This window comes from Cotesia typhae, unplaced genomic scaffold (assembly GCF_013202065.1).
Source record: "Cotesia typhae breed Kobodo isofemale line unplaced genomic scaffold, CoteBio_Ctyphae contig_44, whole genome shotgun sequence".
NCBI lineage: Eukaryota > Metazoa > Arthropoda > Insecta > Hymenoptera > Braconidae > Cotesia > Cotesia typhae.
The window spans coordinates 1,788,380-1,808,827 of NW_027423753.1; the positions used below are offsets into that span (position 1 = coordinate 1,788,380).

General features: G+C 31.5%; 1 protein-coding gene across 3 annotated transcripts in view; it reads right to left on the minus strand.

Annotated features, from left to right (window-relative positions):
- The window catches only part of Glurib (Glutamate receptor IB), a 138,140-nt gene that overhangs the window by 54,614 nt on the left and 63,078 nt on the right, over nt 1-20,448 (minus strand). For all 3 annotated transcript variants that reach the window (XM_074245056.1, XM_074245054.1, XM_074245055.1), the window contains one exon: nt 571-723. Coding sequence is in view for 2 of the 3 variants with exons in the window: in XM_074245054.1 (XP_074101155.1) it covers nt 571-723 (153 nt within the window). In the remaining variant the exon portion in view is untranslated. The remainder of the gene's footprint in view (nt 1-570; nt 724-20,448) is intronic.

A 20,448-nucleotide genomic window follows, 5' to 3' on the forward strand; every position in this document is an offset into this window, starting at 1 on the left:
CATCCGGTCGTCGAGAATACACTCTACCCCTGCACTGGTGCCGATGAGCAGTGAGTGGCTGGGTAGCTTAGTAGCTCGGTTCCTGGGTTTCAAACTTGGGAATTAGATTCCCAAGCGTGGCAAAAGCTAAGTCGTCTCCTCTCATCTTCACTCGCCAGTTATATAGAATACCGGAACGTTGTTACGAGATACTCTTCCTTTATTTAAAAACTTTATCCTTCCGAACTTATTTAATAAATTAACAACTCACTTGTTTATCCATAATTAACTTTTTATTTCATTTTCGACCCGCTAGATATTTTCAATTAATTAACCTGAGAATTTACAGGGCTCTGGTTTAAAATAATCGAAAGAGAAAAAAAATTAGAATAATTGTTATCGTAAAAAAGGATCAATGGCAATTAATCCGAGATTAAATTTAACGCTTGCCCTGTTCCTTTATTTTCTATTATTTTTTAAGCTTTATCTCTTTCATTAATCTCGTTTAGTTTTTAATTGATGAATTTGTTAAAATCCATAGTGGAAAAAAAAATATTAATAAAAGTGGTAATAATAATTTTTTGGACTCACTCAGTCGGGAAAGCTTGAAAGCATCAGCGGTATTGATTACATCAACGTAAGCTTGAAGATCAAAGCGACGAGTAGTATTATTTTGATTGTGGATCGCTATTGCGTATTTAAATGCTGACTGCACTTCATCAGTTCCCTGCTCGAATATTGCTCCTGAAAACATATGATATAGTAGAGATTAACATCAATATTAGATAGAATTTTCTCCAGTTTTTGATAAAACTATTAAAAAACTTAATTAGTTTTATTGACTGAAAAAATAGATTATATTTCAGAATTAAACTCTCTAATAGTGAGACAATTTAGCGACCATGCGCCACCTGTTGAATTTTTTTAGTACTAACTTTTATTAAAAAATTACACATGGTTGTACATAACCTTATTAAGCCCAATGTGGCCAATTTTCATGTCAGAACGTCCTAAAAAGGATAAGAATTTTTTTAACAAGGACAAAAAAAATTATAATACTTCTGAAAAATGAAATCGGATAAATTTTGACGCCTGTCTAATTAGAGGAATTAAATTAGTCAAAAGACATCTGAAATCCGAGAGTATTATATATTAACTGACACTAATGGCCATTGACTTTCTAAATCCACCCATTATATCTCTACACAATACTCTCGTTAATTCGTTTGAGTGTTTATATTGATGTTACACTAATTTGAGCTTCTGTACGCGGAGTATTATTTCGAGAGATAATTAATATAATCAATAAAGAGAAAGGAAGAGAAAGAAAATGATTATAAAAATTGGCCTTTGTGTAATTTATTTGTTGCAGCGGGTCGGAGATTTTCGTTTGAGAAACTATAGAGATGATCATCATGTAATATTGAATAACCAAGTAAAGTCATAGTCGAGCGGGTACTCCTGGTTGGCTTTGAACTCACCAGCACGGTAAAGTGCTTATGAGGCTAGAGATACCCGAGAGAAACAGAATACGGATAGTGGAGAGTACAGTGGAAGCGTAAGGAAAGGACTCGAACCTGGAGAGCGGGAACAAGAGAGAGGATGAAATTCTCTTCCACCAGAAGACGGTTCATTAGAAAATATCAGTTTACATTGTCATATTCCGGGTTTCTTTCATATTCTATCAAGTCTTTGAGTCGACTCTTCTTCACTTCACTCACTATCAAGTATTGTATATCATTTTTTATCAAGAACATTGTTTCGACATAATAAGCCGAGCGACATTGTTGTTTATTAGAAAACTAATTGCTTCACTGTGTATAAAATTATTTTATATTAAATTTTAAACTGTATAGTTCGCGGATGGGGAAGAAATGAAAAATATTTTTTGGTGAGGGCACAAGCTGTCGAAACATATAATCTCGATTGCAGATTTTTAACCGAAACGCAATTACACGGCCATCGAAAGTTCGATTGTAAGGTACACTCTGCGCAATTTGGTAGTCCTCTACGCCAGCACACTAGTAAACCATGCTCGCTCATGCTACTCGTTATATTCGGATTCGGTTTCAGTTTCGACATTCTTCCGGTGGATGAAACGTAGTTACTGTCAATTCGTACCCGGAATCGATGCTTTTTATTCAGTTACGTTTTTTTTCTTTTTCTGTTTATTCATTTATCCTTGTTTTGACCATTTTTATACCTTTTCAATAGTTTTTTTTTGTTTTACTTCTGTTAGCAACAACTCGCCAATCATCGCTCTTGATATCGACTTCCCTTTGTTTTATAAACCGTTTTCCACTTATGGATAAAAAATATGAGATACGCGGCTTTTTCAAAACAATAAACAATGAGATAATTTTTTTTATTATTATTAGTAATATCATACTTTGAAAAAATTTCATTAATCAATGAAAAATTAGTTTAATTATTAAAATTTTTGATGTTCAAGTTTCCTTCAAAAATTATGAAATATTCAAATGCTGAAAATATCAACCAATGATAAATTTTATCGTATCTTTAATTTTTTAAATTATTATTATTTTTTTTTATGATACAAGAAGCCTAAAGTATCCAATTAACTTTAAAAAAAAAACTTATTAGTAAGTCACTTGAATGTTAAAAAAAAAAAAAAATTTAAGTAAAAAGATGAGGTCAGACGGTTCAATAATTCGTCCTGCGAATCTCAAGTTTGAGAAAAAAATAAAACAAGGATAGGCTGAAGAACGGAGGAAATAAAAAAAAAAAAAAAATCTTGAGAAGCTTTTTTCTTCATTGCACTTAAACATGTCTTCTCGCCTCTTCTCTCAAAAACCGAAAAGAAAAAGAGAAAAAATGAAGAAAAAATGGGTCGATTATTCGAACCGCGGCTTTTCGCAGTTTTAATCCGGCATCTGGATATATAAAGTTGGCGAAAGAAAGATGGAGTGAGATTTAAATTCTTGGGGGTGTGCTGGTGGTTGTTCAACAAATGCTCCATAAACTTTAAGTTCTTAAAGTTTAACATCCTTGATTTTATTTTACTCTTACTCGACTCTTTTCGACTTGGCCCCTTTTCATCAACACGAATAAGACGGGCTCGTAAATTTCAGTCTCACAATTTCACAACAATTAAAGAATAAAAATAACAAAACGGATTATTTTAATTAAGAATAATAAATTATCCAATCAACAAGACAATTAAATTTAATTTTATCAATCAAAAGCTAGCAACAGAGAATTTTGCACGGTTTGTTAAATTCCCATCGTGAAAAAGATTGATAGTTTCATTCATCCGTAACATAGTTAATTTTCTTTGAGTCCCACCACCCAGTCATCGCGTTTAACTCGCTTTGTATGCATCCGAATAATGAAAGTATTATTTTAACCATGAATTTTTGTCAAAATAATAATAAATAATCATAATAGTTGATAATTGTACAGAATAGTGGAAATTTGAGTTTTTATTCTCAAAATTTTTTCTTAAGTAAGAAAATTAAATTTTTTAAAAAAAAGGTCTGATATTTTTAAAGATATAAGCTCATCCTGATGTTACACTCATCAAGAGCTTTCATTTGAGTACCCACATGCATTTTTATGTATAAAAATGTCAATACTTAAGAAAGTACAGTGCAATTTAACAAAACTCATTATTTAATACAGCAAAATTTTATTTATTTACAGTTCAAAAGTCACAGCAGTCACACAGTGACTGCAAGGTTGCTAGTAATAATTTACCAGAATAAAATCATAAAAATAACATGTTGCATTAATTAAACAAATTATCAGTGTTTTAGGGAGGATTAATTTAAATAAACGTGAGTGTCATGAGATCTTGATTTTGTAATCACGCTGGTGAATGCACGTGCAAGTGCAAATACCCATGTACGGAGTAAACGTACCGAGTGGTGTTTATCTCGTAACCGTTGACAGGTGGCGCGCCGCCGCGTCTCTATTGATTGGTGCCCAACATCTCCCACCAAAATCCTCGCTGGTACACGAAATCCATCCAGACTCTCTCTCTCTCTCTCTCTCTCTCTCTCTCTCTCTCTCTCTCTCTCTCTCTCTCTCTCTTTCCCTCTTTCTCTCTGTGCATTTACATCGATTTCAGTTTTTTCCGATTTTTATTTTTTAAAAATTTTCTTCACCGAGGCTCATAAAGCATAAAACGAATTTCTAATTATAATTGAAATAAAGTAATAAAAAGGATGGAATGTAATATATCCCGAAACATTTGAAGCTCGCTTAGCTGTCACTTTTTAATTAACAGTAATTTGGAATGTTGCTAAAAGAAGTGGATAAGGTTCATCGACTCAGCACTTGATAATGCATGATTAGCCTCTTTGTCAGAACGAGTGCAATTTTAAACCGGGTGGAGTGCATAAAAATAAAAAAAACGGTACAAACTTAAAACAGAGCCAGAGTACCAACAGAGTAGGAGTGGAAGGATGAAAAATAACAAGATGGGTGTTTTTTGTTGTGCAAACAAGGGAGTCATTCTATTCTCTGGATCTAGTGAATCTTGTATCACTTTGTTCGGGGTCTTTGTTCTTGAACCAATGGTCTTCATCCTCTTTGTAGGCTCTTCCACTACGGAATTAGTCCGATCGAGTGCACCCGGTCGTCTCCTCTCTAATTCGTCTCTTCTGTTCTCGAGTCTGGCTGTGTCCGCCCAAACCTTTCCTTCCTTCATTCCCTTTTCGCTCTAGCCTCCTCTCTTGTCATCTCCATTGATGCTCATCACCGCTGCACACTTATATTTACCAAAGGTCCTTCAATCATCCAGCTACTGACGACTAATATAAACATCACCCAATAATTACAAGGTATCTTATCCGGTAATCCTCGACATCAAGAGCTTCCCGATAACTAACCGATTGTTTGCACCATCAAAAGGCAAAGGCAAAGGCATGCATCATTTTTACGGAGATGAGAGTAATGCTTTTGATGCTACCCGGAATTGATTTCCAATATGACGGATTTTGCTTTCAATGAATTTCATTCATTTTTGTTGGGAGATTTGTTACTACACAATTGCAGGGCAATTTCTTCTATGCTCGCCGGTGGGAGCGTCGCAATTTCGCGATGGATTGCTACGAAGATTGGGGGAATATCCAGAGAGAATGCAAAAAGAATGCCATGCCAGGCTAGTCCAGAGCTACTGCTGCTGCTGCTGCTCCGGCTCGGAAATTCACGTTCGTCTGCTGACGATACATCAACAGTTTTTTAAAAGCTTTAAGTTATTGGCCATTGGTTTTCAGGGATGGAATAGTCGGCTAGTTTTGGTTAAGTTTATTTTTTGATAGTTTTTGGGAATTATTTTTTTTTTCAAATTCAATATAAAAAAAAATTTTATTCACCAAATTACTAAAAAAATATTTTATTTAATTCATCTCAAGTTTAAGTTTGTAAATATTAATTGTATTTTTCTAAAAAAGATTTAAAATTATTTTGCATAAAAAAATATTGACCAAAAAACGCAACTTGTACAAATTGAAAAAAAAAATATTTATGCAATTTTTTTTTAATGTTACAATTTATTTGTTAAAAAAAAAATTCACTCCATGTAGCTTTTTTATGAAAAATTTTTTTCTACGTAAATATCATTCCAAAGGAAATTAATCAATAAAAAGTTTACTAAAAATTTTTTTACAATGCACTCTTTTTTAATATAAGCAATAAATGTAAAAAGAAAAAAACATAAATCTTTTATATTCGAAAAAAAATAAAAATTGATTTAAGACCTAAGTAAATTTTTTTACTCTCGAGAATAAACATAGAATTGGAAATATACAACCTAGGACTTAAAGGGGACTGTTTATTTAAGAATATTATCATTCAAGTTTATTGATAGAGACGTGTATCGTATCGAAATGCAATAACTACAGTTCTTTGCGTGTATCTCGAGCGCGATCGCTCTTTTATCTCTTTTATTATTGTATATAAACGAAGAGGCTGAGCTTTGATTTTTATCTCGCAGCCTCTGCAGCTCTTATATCCACGCATTGAATTGTCGTGTCCATGTTTATACCGATATATACTGATATATATTTATACAGATCAATATCCGCAGTAAATCTAATGCATTTCGCGAAGTAAATGTTGGACGAGAATAAATATAAGAAAGAGAATGGGTTTATATTGGAAAACACGGAGGTGATATAATAACACCAGAAGAAGCACAGACATTTTAGATCCAATCTCACATCGATTTCTCAAACATTATAATTTCCGTCTATTTTCGATCCGCGACATTACGACTGAGAGTGTCATTGATAGTGTCTCGCTTTACAATAACAGTCCAATCCTTTCTTTTTCTTTCATCGCGATTGCTATTTTTATTCCATTCATTTTTCATCAATAAAGAATAGTCAGTGTTCATTTATTTTTACTTTTGATTTAATGCTTTTTATAAATTTATTTAAAATTTTTTTGTGTTTAATAAAGTCCATAAAAAACAGAAAAAATTTGAATTAAACTTTAAACCAAAATTATTTTAATTTTCTCCATTAATTTTTTTCTTTTTAAAATTTTTTGAACTTCAAAACTGATACAAAAAAGTTCCGTCAAATTTTCTCTATTGAAGAGTTATAATTTATTCATTTAAGTGTAATTAAGAAATTTAAATATTTTAAAACAATAAAACAGTAATTTTAAAGAAAAATGATTTTTTTTTGTCAACAATTACTAGTAATTTTAATAGAGAGTAAAATTTATATAGCGACACTCAAGAGTCTGCACATTTTATGGCATTATTAATTAAGATCTGTCGTCAAATAGAAAAAAAAAAAATTAACAATTAATGGTAAGAATAATAAAAAAATAATGAGATATTTTTTGGTCACCTCTATCAATTAATTTTCCCCGGAAAATTTTTTCAATAGACGCCAACATCCTTCCCCTTACAATAATTTGAGCAACTAAATGTACTGCTACCTGGCGGAGCTTTATTACAACAAGAATTAATATTGGTTGGAAGAACGAACTGAATTAAAATGGCTATAGAAGTAAAAGAGAGCGATTATAACCGGCAGCGAGTTGTTGTAGGTAGCAGCACTAGTATTAGTGTATGTTGGATTTGTTTGCGGACAAACGGAGAAAGCGAGTATTGTCGAGACAACAATAGAAATAGTGATATAGACATTACCGTACACACGTATTTACTCAGTACCGTTCGCGGTCCACGAAATATCTACAGCATAAAACATATTTAGTGGCTATAAGTTCCAAATAAATATTCATTTCCCATGTCTGTGTTTTCCTCATATTCTGCATTATATATTCCACAGAATACGCAATAAAATGCATTACATATATATTTTACAAGTCCTCAAAGTTGGCTTCACATTTCTTCACTTCGATTTAAAAATCACAGAAGTTCAATACTCATCTGTACCATCGAATATGTTACATGAAGGATATCTCTTTGTACTGCGAAAATTTCAATGCATCCCTTGTAACGGAAATGAGACTTTCCTTTATTCATATTATTTTTGCGTAACGCTCTTTACTTGGGAAATAATAATAACTGAACATTTAATTATCTTAGCGTCACTTCTGAAGGAACAAAAACTAAAATGATGGTCGCTCAAAGTTTTGTTAATTATTAAGCTTGTTATTACTGGGATTTCATTAACATGACTTATACTTATAATATAATGCTATTCCAGCAGCTTCAAAGCTCAGAAACTCGTTGTTTGATGTGTCACTTCAGTAAATGCAACTTTTATCTCAAAGCTTCTTTCTCTTTTAAGCGCCAACTGTTTCTACTTGTTTCGCTTCTGAGTTAAGATTTTTTCAGTTTTACTACTCAACACGCAATTTTTTAATAATTTTGGAGTCTAAATTGATAAAAAAAATTTTTTTTTAATTATTAAAATTGTAATTAGAAATCCTTTTTTTTTTTTTTCTACAAAATTTTCATAAGAATTTTTTTTTTTGTCTTTTTGATTAATTCTAACGTAAAAAATATAAAATAATAAATTATTAACATTACTGTTTAATTAAAAAAAAAATTTCTAAAATTAAATTTTGTAAGGCAATTTTGAAGATTTTTTAACACATAAATAATCATAGAAAAAATTTGTAAAAATTAAAAAAAAAATATCGATGCAATTTTTTTAAGTATTAAAAAAATTTTTTAAAACAATTTTTTCATTTTTATTCACTAAAAAAATTAATTTCGTGTTTTTTTATTAATGATATAAATCAAATTTTTCGTAATAAAATAATTACAGAAGCATTTTGGGATGTGCAATTGATCGGAGTGGGCAGTCAAGTATTATTATCGAGTTGGCAAGAGTTTCGAGTTTATCGGTAAATTTGTGATATCGGTGATATTCTATATGCTCTGAAAGTTTAATGATAGTACACTCATTGCCATTGTTAAAGTAATAGCAAAAGTAATAATAATAATAATAACAATAACACTTATACCAATAGAGTGATATCAACGATAGTGAGATTCAATGGTAGTAAAACACCGTCTGATAAGTTAACACTAAGGGTTTTATTGGAATCTTATTAAACATAAAACTCAGCGTTGTAATTACAGTTTGATTGATTAATCCGGTCGCCCCATTGTATTAAATTTATGTAATTGATTTTAAAAGTTATCTATTTTTTTTTGACACTATTTGAAACTTTAGTAATTATATTCTCGTTAGCTCTTCACTGTAATTATATTATCCTATATAGACTGTATTACTTCTTTAAGAAAAAAAAAAAAAAAAAAAAAAAAAAAAAAAAAAAAAATGAAAACCGTTTGATGGCCTCTTTTACTCTCAACTCTTTACTTGGTATTATTAATTAAAAATCAATTGTCACTTTAATTGAATATTTTTATTATAGATTGTAGACAATTGTAAATAAATTTTTTCGAGCGTCAAAAAAACAATAATTTAATTACTTTCGCATCCTTTGCTTTGATACTCGATCATTTTTTCTTCCTTTCAATATCCGTGTACAGGCAGATATAATTTTTTACCCGCGAACAAAATAATAATGCCTAGTCCCAAAAAGTGTAATAAGATAAAAAAATACCGATTATTTCATTATCAATTTTTTATTCAAACTTTCATGCTAACTCGTTCTCTTTTAGATTCAGTTCAGTGGATTGAACAAATATTCGTAAAATGCAATAATTATCTCGAGCATCCCTCGGCTATTAGTTTTGTTTCTAACACTAAAATTTCATCACGAAATTTTCTATCATCCAATATCCAGCTTTTCATTAAACAATTGGAACGTTTTTTCCTCCTATACCTTTTTTGCTGGCCATCGGGAGACCGAATTTTTCTCTTAAATTGGATTTGCTGTTGATATTAAATATAAAAATAGTTTACATTGGTTTTTATCGGAATATAAATATAAATACGTAAAAAAAAAAAAAAAAAAAAAAAAAAATACAAATATATAAATATAAATGAAACAAGACAGCAGAGTAGATGTTTTCAGACGGCTGCTGGTACACAGCGATACACTGAGTAAGTAAAAGTCTGCCAAAGTAGGAGGCTCCTAATAAACGTAAGAGGAAAGCTGGCTTAAAAGCTCTTCGAATAACGGAGAACTCGAGTCTTTTGTAGAAAAATAAGAAAAAAAATTAATAATAAGAATAAAAAAAGAAAGAGTGGAGAGACAAAAGAATTTTACGCCAACACCGTTGACTAAAGCCCAGTCTTAACTGACCCAAATTTAAGATCCATTAAAAATAATCGGACCGATGACTTCTTTGTTTAATTTCTTCACCCGGTTTTTTATTTGATAGTAATTATTAATTATTGTCTACAGCAGTCTTGGAGAATTATTAATGCTACATTTGACGTTTTTTTTTGTGAAATAACAAAGTAGATAATTTGCGGAGTGTTAAGATAATTTTTAATTGATTAAAAAAAAATTACAAAATGTAATTAGATACTTTAAAATTAATTTTTTCTTTTGGTTAATTCAATAAATACATTTTGATATTTAAAAAAAAATTGCATCGATATTTTTTTTTAATTTCTACAAGTTGCACTTTTTTATTAATTTTTTTTTTTTTAATAATAATTCCTTAAAATGCATTAAAAAATTAATTTTTACGTTAGAATTCATCAAAAAAAAAAATTTAAAATAAAAAAAAATCTTTAAAAAAATTTATATCAGCTAAATAAAAATTTATTTTACTCCAAAACATGGTACGCAATTATTTTTAAGTTTTAAATTTTTGATATAAATTTTGGATCCAAGGAACAAAACTGAAAACCGTAAGAAAATAACCGGCCCGTATCGGAAAGATTCGGAACGTCGGCAAGGATGAAATTCATAATCCTGGGTGTTATAATATTTGCCCAGGGATTGAGGGGTGTTGCGTCGCGGATGAGAATAAGGATGCAAATGAGGACGAGGAAGATACTGCTGGTGAGTATGCATAAAGTGTTGAGAGCTTGTGGTTTACAGAGCAAGAGAGAGATAAACATCTAGAGATGATGGAGCAGGGAATAAAAAGAAGGGGGTTGTTTTTTGTTTTTCGCTCAGGAAGAAAAATTAGCGTATATATTTGTATGATATATAGAGTAAAAAGCATATTATATATAGTTATATACATATGATTTGTGTGTGTATGTAAAACTCTGGGGAATATGAGGTTTTAATGGATTGACCGATTAGAGAGAGGATACTAACGCAGTCAAACTTGTTTTGCGTACATCAACACCTGTGTTCAACCCTCGAGTTCTTTTCCCCCGACGCTTCGGTGAAACAGATTTTGTTTTTATTTTTATTTTTATTTAGCTTTTTAGTGTACCAGAGTTAACCAGAAAGCGGAGATTATTTTTACCGTCTGCTCCGCACACTAGGTTTGAATTTAGACTAATTAAAAATATGCACATCAGAAGAGTGGAATAAATATTTAAACCAAGATTAATGTGTGTGTATTTCATTAGAACATTTTTTGATAACCCATGGGAAAATGTTCATCTATCAGTCATATTCAAAAATTTTATAAGTTCAAATCTTATCTTGATATAAAAATTGGCTAAATCAAGCTTGATATGATTTTATATGCCCATAAGTTATTTTTTAGACAGAATAGTGCTAAAATTCCCACTAGGTGGCGCATAATCGCTAAATTTTCTCGTTACCAGAGAGTTAAATTTCAGAAATTAAGTTTTGAAATAAAAATCATTTTTATTCTACTAAAAATTTTATCTGAAATTGATTTTTAGTTCAATTCATTATTGTTTATTTTAAAATTATAATTGCTGTACTTATTTTTTATAAAAAAAAAAAAAGAAAAAATTTTTTTTTTCAATTTTAAACTTAGAAATATATATTTTCAAATTAATTGATAAGAAAAAATGTTGTAATAATTCTTTTTACAATTTAGAATGCAATTTGAAAACAAACCGTATCATAAAATTATTCAAGAAAAAATCAGAAATCAAATTAAATGAAATATATAAAGTTTGAGGCGTTGAAGTCTCGAAGCGGCAGTATCGCAATCGGTATTGAAGTTATCCATCGATAGCTGATAGTTGATAGCATTGAGAGTCTCGGTATGGTTTTCGAACAACACGAAAAAGCCATTCTTTCATAAAGAACCTGAGCAAAGACCGAAAGTCTAAAAATAGAGCCATAGCCCGCATTCTCGATTCGAGAACGCCACTATATTTTATATTACTTTCTCCTTTTCATTCTCTGTTTCTCGTTCGGTCTTTTTATAAAAGATAAAGATCGTACTCCCCCGTTCCTCCGGCCTCTTGACTCGTCCTAAGGGCGGAAGAGCCGAGCTAGTAAAAATAACCAAAAGCTGAACAAAACTAAAAAAGTTACCGAAAGTGAGATGGAAAATTTATTATATTCGATAGTGATGTTCTCTTTTCTCTCTGAAGATGAGCCTGCCAGGAATTGAGGAGCTGAAAAAACCCAGTATCGGTCGAGTGCCGTTCGCTAGGTTCAACATATTCGTTTTCATATCCCTCGAGAGTTTTTAAATATATATATGGATCTCTGCTGTGTAATCTAATAAAAAAGTTACGGAAAGTATGTTTCACCGTCTGTTAATAAATTACCAAAGTTACCTCCATTATTTTGATAATCAACTTTAAAGTTTAGAGTTAAAAAAATTATTTCCGTTTATTAAATTATTGCACTACCGAGTTGTCCAATAATACCATTATTTATATATATATATATATATATATACATCGACAGGGATGTTTTGAGGCAAAAGGCTATTTTTTATTCCAGTGATTTCATATCTTTTGCACCTTTTTTTTCAGTCTGAAAGAGAGCTGACATAATTTTCCAAGCTCGTTTTTTTTTTTTTTTTTTTTTCAACACCCCTTTCTTCACTATCCAAGACTTTTCATCCAGCAGCATCCTTTTCTAGCTTTTTTTTTTTTTTTTATTTATTTTTCCGTTACTGTCAGACAAAAAGCTCGTGTAAGTAAGCGAGGATCACTTCTCAATGGCTCAGAATGGGAGAAAAATAAAATAACTAAGAACGGAGAAAAGAAAATAATAAGAGCGTGTCAATTGTTGTTGGGTGTTACGAGTAAAGTAATATAGACTACGAATTCTTATTTACTAACCCACTTTTTATTATATGTATTTACCGGGGGGTTGGAATCAAGTATTCTTAAGCCGGCTTGATGTCAAAAGAACAAAGAAATTTTTTTGTTGAAGAAAATAAGGATACTCGGGATAATACGAGTCATTTTTTGGTATTTGAAAATAGTTGATAGCCGCCATTTTGAATCTAATCGATCGATTTAGCTGATTTTTTAACTGAATCTCGGTAATTGCTTGAAAAATAAGTCTCTTCAGTTTCGTAACGATTCCTTCAAAATTACGGCCGTGAGAAATCATTAATTTGATGTGTGTGAATTGTTTAAACAGATGTGGATCGTGATAATTGAATAAAAATATTAATATGAGCTTACTCGCTAATATAATCAGCACTTGTGCTCTGAAATAATCAACGAGGCCTTTGAAATATAATTAAATTTATGAACATACACAAATACTTCCTTTACATCCTCGGTATTCTCGGTAAATTAATTCAGTTATGAATATATTTAGAGAGTAAATTGTAATAACCTCATAACGTTAATTTTCTTGTAATATTATCTGGGTAATTTATTAAAGTATAATTGAAATTTTATATGTATAATAATAGTAATAGAATATGTGGGGTAGAAAAAAAATTAATAACGGTTGAGGATTGTCGCAGGGAACCGTTTGATTATATTATTTGTACGTGGGAAATGATAAGAATATTAATGGTAACAATAACAATAACTGTACAGACATAGTTGTATATGTCAGTGAATGCAGGGTTTGGGCTTGAGTTTAGGTTGAGGGGAAGGTGGTTGGTATATTGAGTCTGGAGCTGGAACGAGTATTGGCTGTGGCACGTGCTGCATGGTAATTACGTTATTCCATTCAACAGCATTTAGTTAATCCAGCTGGAATTAGTGCTACGTCAGGGGTGAAAGGCCCCTAAATTCCCTGACTCGTCTTGTGATTGAGTCTTAAGCTTAACTTACACTCAACTTTCATCGTTCATACATTTTTTATCCATTTATTGTTATCATCGTTATGATTATCATTTTTTCTGTCGTTTAATTAAATTTTTTTGTAAATTATTATTATTTATAATTTATTTTGAAAACTTCTTGATAATAATTGAAAAACTAGTTTATTTAAAGCTTTTTTATAAAAAATTTAATTTCCTACAAAAATTTCAATTTTATTTCTTACTTCCTTTCTTTAGAGTTTAAAAATGAAGTTATAGAACTTATCAGTTATTTTTGAAAAGTTTGTAGTACTGGTTGTGGCTAAAATATTGAAGATATAAAATTCTAAAAGACCTTTCTTACAGAAGATTTAATTCTCTACAAAAAGTCTTTATTAATTTTACCGTATCTTTTATCTTGATTCATGAATTTTGAAAATAAAGACTCAAATTGACATTGCTTGGTTTAATTATCAACTTTTAGGTTTATTATTATTATTAATATTATTATTAAGAAAAATAAATGATAAAATTGAATTCATGGAAAATTGGCTTGAGAAGGAAATTTAAAAAAGTTTAAAATTGAATTTGTTTTGTTAGAAAAAGAAAAAAAGGAAGCTAAAAAGAGAAGAAATAAAACTAAATTAATGTAAAATGCTAAAGTTTATTATTATATTTATATTTGGCGGAGGAAAAACCCCAAGTAGCTCCAATTCACATGACAATGTTGGGGAAAACGTCGCGTTGTCCAATTTAACTCACGGCATCTCGACTTGTGGATTGTGGATTCTGTATGGCGGATGGCGGATTGTGGATGTACTCGTGAGCTCCGGTAGGTCGCGAACCCACCTCGAGTTTCTCAACAATCTTAACAAGCGTTTCTAAGAATTGTTCGTAGCACATAAAGTAGAGAACAAGAAGTTGTACTGTAGAAATAAAAATAAAAAAGTGGATAAAACGAGAGAAGAACCAGAGAATGCTTCTGGTGATCTCCACAGGTACAACATCTAGACCGCTCACAATTGTTGTCATTCTACGAGCCAATTTTCTCCCCTTCTTCTTTCCACTATCTTCTCTCAACTTATTCTTCTTTCTCCTTTATTTTTCACCATTTCCGTAACAATATCATTACCATCTTCATTTCTTCAATTTTCAAACATTTTCCCGTCGAAAATTCCCTCAGAAAAAATTTCAAATAAAACTTTTCCTCATAAATCCACGTACCGAGAACAAACGATTTTATTAACACGTTCCCCGTTAAAATCCACCGGGAATTTATATATACAATAAAATAAAATAAATAAAAAGACTGAGAAGGTATAAGGCGCCGTAACAGCTGGTCCTAACGCAATTTTTCTCTGATATAAATCCTCAAGGGCTGACGATATTGAATCAAACCACGTAGTTGGGAACGAGAGAACGGCTTTATCCTCAACTACTGCTACCGAGGAGCTTCTTACTGGGCACTAGTGTAGTGCTGCTGCCCCTAACTAGATCCACTAGCCATTTTCGCCATTACCTCGTTTGCGCTGGAACACTCTGATAGGGGATAAAAGCGTGGAAAAAAAAAAAAAATATCAAAAATTGATTAAAACTCGTTCATCAGGACTAGGGAGCGTTGATGGGGCCATAACCTGTTGGAGGAATTGTCAAAAGTTTTTTCTATTTGTCATATATAGTTAAATATTTTTTTTTTTTTTTTTAATTTTTATGAGTTGAATTTTTTGATAAATTTTCTCTAAAATAATTTATTTACCGAAAAATTAAAAAAATTTTTTTGACACAAATTTACTAATTTTTCAGCTTAGCATGGATCATTCTTAATATAGAATTTTGGAATTTGAATCACGCACTGCCGTCATAACTACAGAGTTTATTCTCTGGGCCAGTAACTACCAACTAGTAGAGGGTTCTAATAAATGAGGATGGCCTGGTTGGTCCATTGAAACGCCTATGTATCTGTCTATGAGTTATTAGCGTGACTGCTCGCGAAAGTTCTGCCTACGCCTGTATACCATACACTAGCATATAGAATATAATACATAGAATAGTGCCTACTATGAATTGTACCAGTTAAATTTAATAATTAATTACATCCATTATCCTTTAATTAATCTCTCGTTTATTTCGCTAATTAAATATATAATATAATGTCATGATATTATATGAAAATTTAAAATGTATTTAACACCTTTGTCGCTACAAGATTTTGTGCCAGGATTTGACAAACTGTAACGGGGAGATATATAACGAGAAGGGTTTGATTAAGATTAATGGGCTGTTCTGCGAGGGAGGTTCTGGCGAAGAGAAAAAGGTTTATGGTCATTTTTACCCGCAGTGTCTTCTCGTCTTTCTTTGAAAATAAGAAGAAAGGAAAAAGAAAAAAAATAAGATAAACCAAAAATGAAACGGGTCATGCGAGGAGATAGACCAAAGCTCAAATAAAAATATCGGATGATATCAGACGTTTAGAGGAGTCTTCTTCGATTTGAAGTTTTATTTTGAGAATTTCTTGGAAAAGGTTAGAACTGCGGAACTTTTGCCAGGTTTCTATCTGAGTTCCCAATTTCGTTAAAATTTATCTTTTGATTAATGCCCGGGATTCGGACGTTTATTTATGTAACTATTGATAATTGTTATCGCGTTGCATTTTTGGTGAGTCCAAGAAACTTCGGAAAATATGTTCCCGGAATATATGAACCTAATGAGAGGAGATAAAAATATGAGAAAGGTCAAGTTTGCCAAGCGCAAAAGGAAAAAGTTTTTCTGCATTCAAAGTTGAGATATCGGGAGCAGAACATGTCTGTCGCATCGGAGTTTGCGTGGAAAAATACTGAGGATCTTGCGGTGACAAGGAGACCAATGTCCAACCCGGTGGTTGTCCATGTCGAGTCGGTCAAGTGCATTGGCAACATCTGCTGATTCGAGGCTTCAACTCAAGCACAACCACTACTGCTACTACTACTAATATTACTGCTAACACTAACGTCTGTGCAAATTTGTAATGCATGGATGTCAAAAGAAGACGTCGTTTGCTTATATGTACAATGTAGCCCATACATAAAGAACTTCCCAAGCAAAACTATGAATTTTCTTGAAAAATTCAGTAGAGAAGTTTTGGATTATTTTCATGTACAAAATTTACACTTTAAGTAGTAGCAAAAAAATTTTTGATTTAATTAATATGTCAAACTAATAAAAAATTGGTTTAGAAGTTTATTAAACTAGAGACATGTCAAATAAGCTTATTAGGAGAGACAAAAGAATAATTTATATTTTGTTATTTAGTTCTTGAAGTTTAATTCTCTGGTAGTGAAATAATCTAACTGTTGGAGATTTTTAAAACTAACTTTAAATAAAAAATTATACATGACCATATTGGGCTCTATATTATTTTTTAGTTTGATATTTGATTATATTTTTTATGTTTTTCTCATATTTTTTTAATCCATTCAAATCATAATTCAAAAATATACGAACATCGATGAAAAATAAGCTATTAAAAATTTATTCATTTTTATTGAATTTCAACATATATTTTTAAAAAAAATTACTTCGATAAAAAATAAAAAAATTTAATCAATTAAACAAAGTTGGCTTTTCAATAAATAATTTCGGTCGACAATTAAATTTTTGTTTTCACATATCGCTAAAGGGCATTTACATTTCAATTTTTAATACTTTTCGTAAAAAAAAAAAAAAACCCTTCAACTGTGATTTTTTCCACAGTAAATTTTCCCCGCGGTTATTTACTATATCCCATCATCACTGAATAAATGTAAACAACAAAATAACAATAACAGTAATTACAAATGAACAAATTTGTAAAATACATGACTTTAGAAGCAGTTACCCTTAACAGAAAGTAAAACTAAAACAATAGCCTTTATTTGATTATGCGTCTATTATTCTGGTGTAGAAAGCCAGCGTTTGTGTCAGAGCTCAAAATGAAAGCATCCAGCAGCTAGCAGCGAGAACCCGCGAATTCAGGAAGAGAATAACGAGAGTACCAGAACTAGCGAGTCCGTTCGAGGTGCGGGTTGGTCAGCGGAGTCAACGAGTTGAACTTTCAGAGTGGGTTTAAAATTTTCAGCTCGTCTCTATGGTCAACAGTACACACCCTCTTTCTCACCCTCATCATCGTCATTTACCCTCATTCACTCATTCATTCAGTCGGCACTCTTTGGCTATTACTATCACTATTACTATTACTCTCTTGCTCTCGCTCCGATAACACATTATCCTTATCCGGTGGGAGTACTCTCGACTACTCGGTAAATAATTCCTCCACCCTTTCTACTTGACTTTCCGAGCGATATTTTCCGGCACTCTAGGCCCTCCTCATCGATTCACAGCCGCAGCACATATAATACTCACCCTTTCCCTCTTCCCGGTCCCTCGGCTCTTACTCTCCACTCTCCACTCTCTAAAACTCGAAACCAACCAACCAACCAAAACTCTTACGCCAGAAACGTTCAAACATATCGGTGATGCTTAATGAGTAATGGCAGCCGTCTATCATCTGAAAAGTATGTGCTTGACATGTGTTAGTAATGCCTCGGGAACAGCGTACGTTGGTGACGTCTACCATGAAAAGTCACTTCAACACAGTCTCACACACACACGCAAGCTTATATCCATGCACATACTTCACCAAGAAAAGCTATTTCTTTGCTTTGCTTAACGTTATTTGTTTATTATTTTTATGTTCATCCCCGCTGAAAAAATTACGCAGAGGGATGTGTGTGTTTGACTGGAAGGGCTTGAATTTTTTTTTTATTGCGTTTTATTTTATTCGAATTTAAATTAATTGAATGGAAAGTATCAATTGACAATTGAGTTTGATTTGTCGCTTCTATTTATTATTAATCAATGCTGGGCGGAAAAAAAAATTTTTTTTTTGGTTATTCTATTTTTAGAAAAATTATTTATTGATTAAAAGTTCTGAAATATTAATTTCAAGATCGATAATTAATTTTTTTGAGAAATTAAAATTTTAAAAAATTTTATTAACTTTTCAGAAAAATTGATAACTTGAAAAAAAAAAATGTTGGTAATTTTTCAGAAATATCAATTATTAGAGAGTGCAGCAATTGATCATTTTTTGTTTAATTTTAGTTACTATGAATTTATTTTTGTTTTATAAAAATTGTTAATTAACGAAAAAAATATCAAATTTTTTTTTCAAAATTAGTAATTTGATCAAAATATTAATTGAAAAAAAAATACTACTCATTGTTCATCGAATTTGATAGCCAGAAAAAAAAATAACGATAGAAATTTCATTTCCAATTAAAAAAAAAAATTTGCAATCAACACCAACAGTAACAAGAATATTTTCACCACCCACCACTAAAAAATTTTCATTATTTTCAGTCTCTCTAAAAACGCGTCATAACCTCAGACTCGTGACGTAAAATCCTCAGTACTATTCCTTACAACAGAAATCCTGGTTGTAGAGCTTTCTTTATTATATTTCATTGGTCGGTGACTGTAAACTGTAAACGACAATTCCGCACGATCAAACTGGTGAATTGCTGGTAAAGTTGAAACAATACCAAATTTATTGGAGAAAGGAACCGGATGTTGGGACACTGAAATACGAGTAGAGGTAGAGGTAGAGTTTGTCGTTCTGAAGAAAAAGGATACCAGATGGGTAAGAAGAAAGGCAATGGCTACAAGTCAATGGTATTTTGACTCGAGGATTTATGTTGAAAGTCTAACAGGATCGGCGAGGGGAAGAGAGTGTCGGCCCCGAGGGGAAATGAAGGTGATCGAAATGGTGAGAATGACACATAAAGTGAGGCTACAGAAATTTCAGTGATTGGTTGTTCTACTGGGCTGGTGGTGGTAGTGGCATTGCTGCAGTTAGAATTACGGTATGTCGTCGAGAGCTTTTGCTGACGGAGATATATAAGAACGAATGGGTTTGCTTGAGTGCAATAAACCAGGGTAAGCAGGTGAAATTATGGAAAGTTTTAAATTCAATTTCGCTTTGTCTCGCGATTCATTTAAACAATCCAACAAAAGTACCAAGTTATCTTCTGTAATTATTTATCGTCATTGTTAAAAATTTTTCAACTTATAAATTCATAAAAAAGTTTAAAAAATTGAAAAGTGCACGCCTCACAATGCTCATTTAATTAAAAAAAAATTTTGTTGCTAGTATTAATGAATTAATCATCATATAAATTTAATGTGAATACATTAACGATAATTAAAGCTCAAAAAATTAACTATGAAGCGTGCAAAAGAATATCCCTTGATAAAAAGTATCGGTAAACTCTACAAGACCTCTTAGAGATATAAATAATACTGTTATAAGATACAGCACGTAGAAGTTATATATATAGGAAGCTTTATCTGAGGATTGATACCGGAGATAAATATAAAATGTACAAGGGAAGGAAAGTGTTGAGGACCGACACATAATCAACAGATTAGGCGCATAGATCACGAGAAGAAACGGATAAGAGTGACTTCTTAGCGGCTTAGGTAATAAAATAAGTATTCGGTAAAAAAATATTTATACACAGATTTGAATGATATATTCGAGTTTGTTTTTCCTGAGACGCCGGTTAAAAGACATCTATTTCGTTGCCAAGTTTATACTTTTATAGAGTGAGCTCTGCAAAGCATGCGGCGCGGTGTTATCGATGCTATTTACATAAACGGAGAACCGGGTGTTTGGCTTTCAGGTGGTACATCTACATAACGGCCCGATCCAAAGACTTTGAATTCTCGAGTGGCTATATTGATGTGGTTATATATACATATATGGATTATGTAGACCTCTATCGAGGTATCGGCTAAATTTTACAAAGCTCGAAGACTAATCTTCCATTATGGATCATGTTTATTTTATTTTGATCGAAATAATTCGGAAAAAAAAATTTTTATCGGACCAATTTTAATATGTGGCTTTATATGGTCATATATAATTCGATCTGACAGTATGTGGCCCTATCAGACGAAAAATAATGACAAATCAA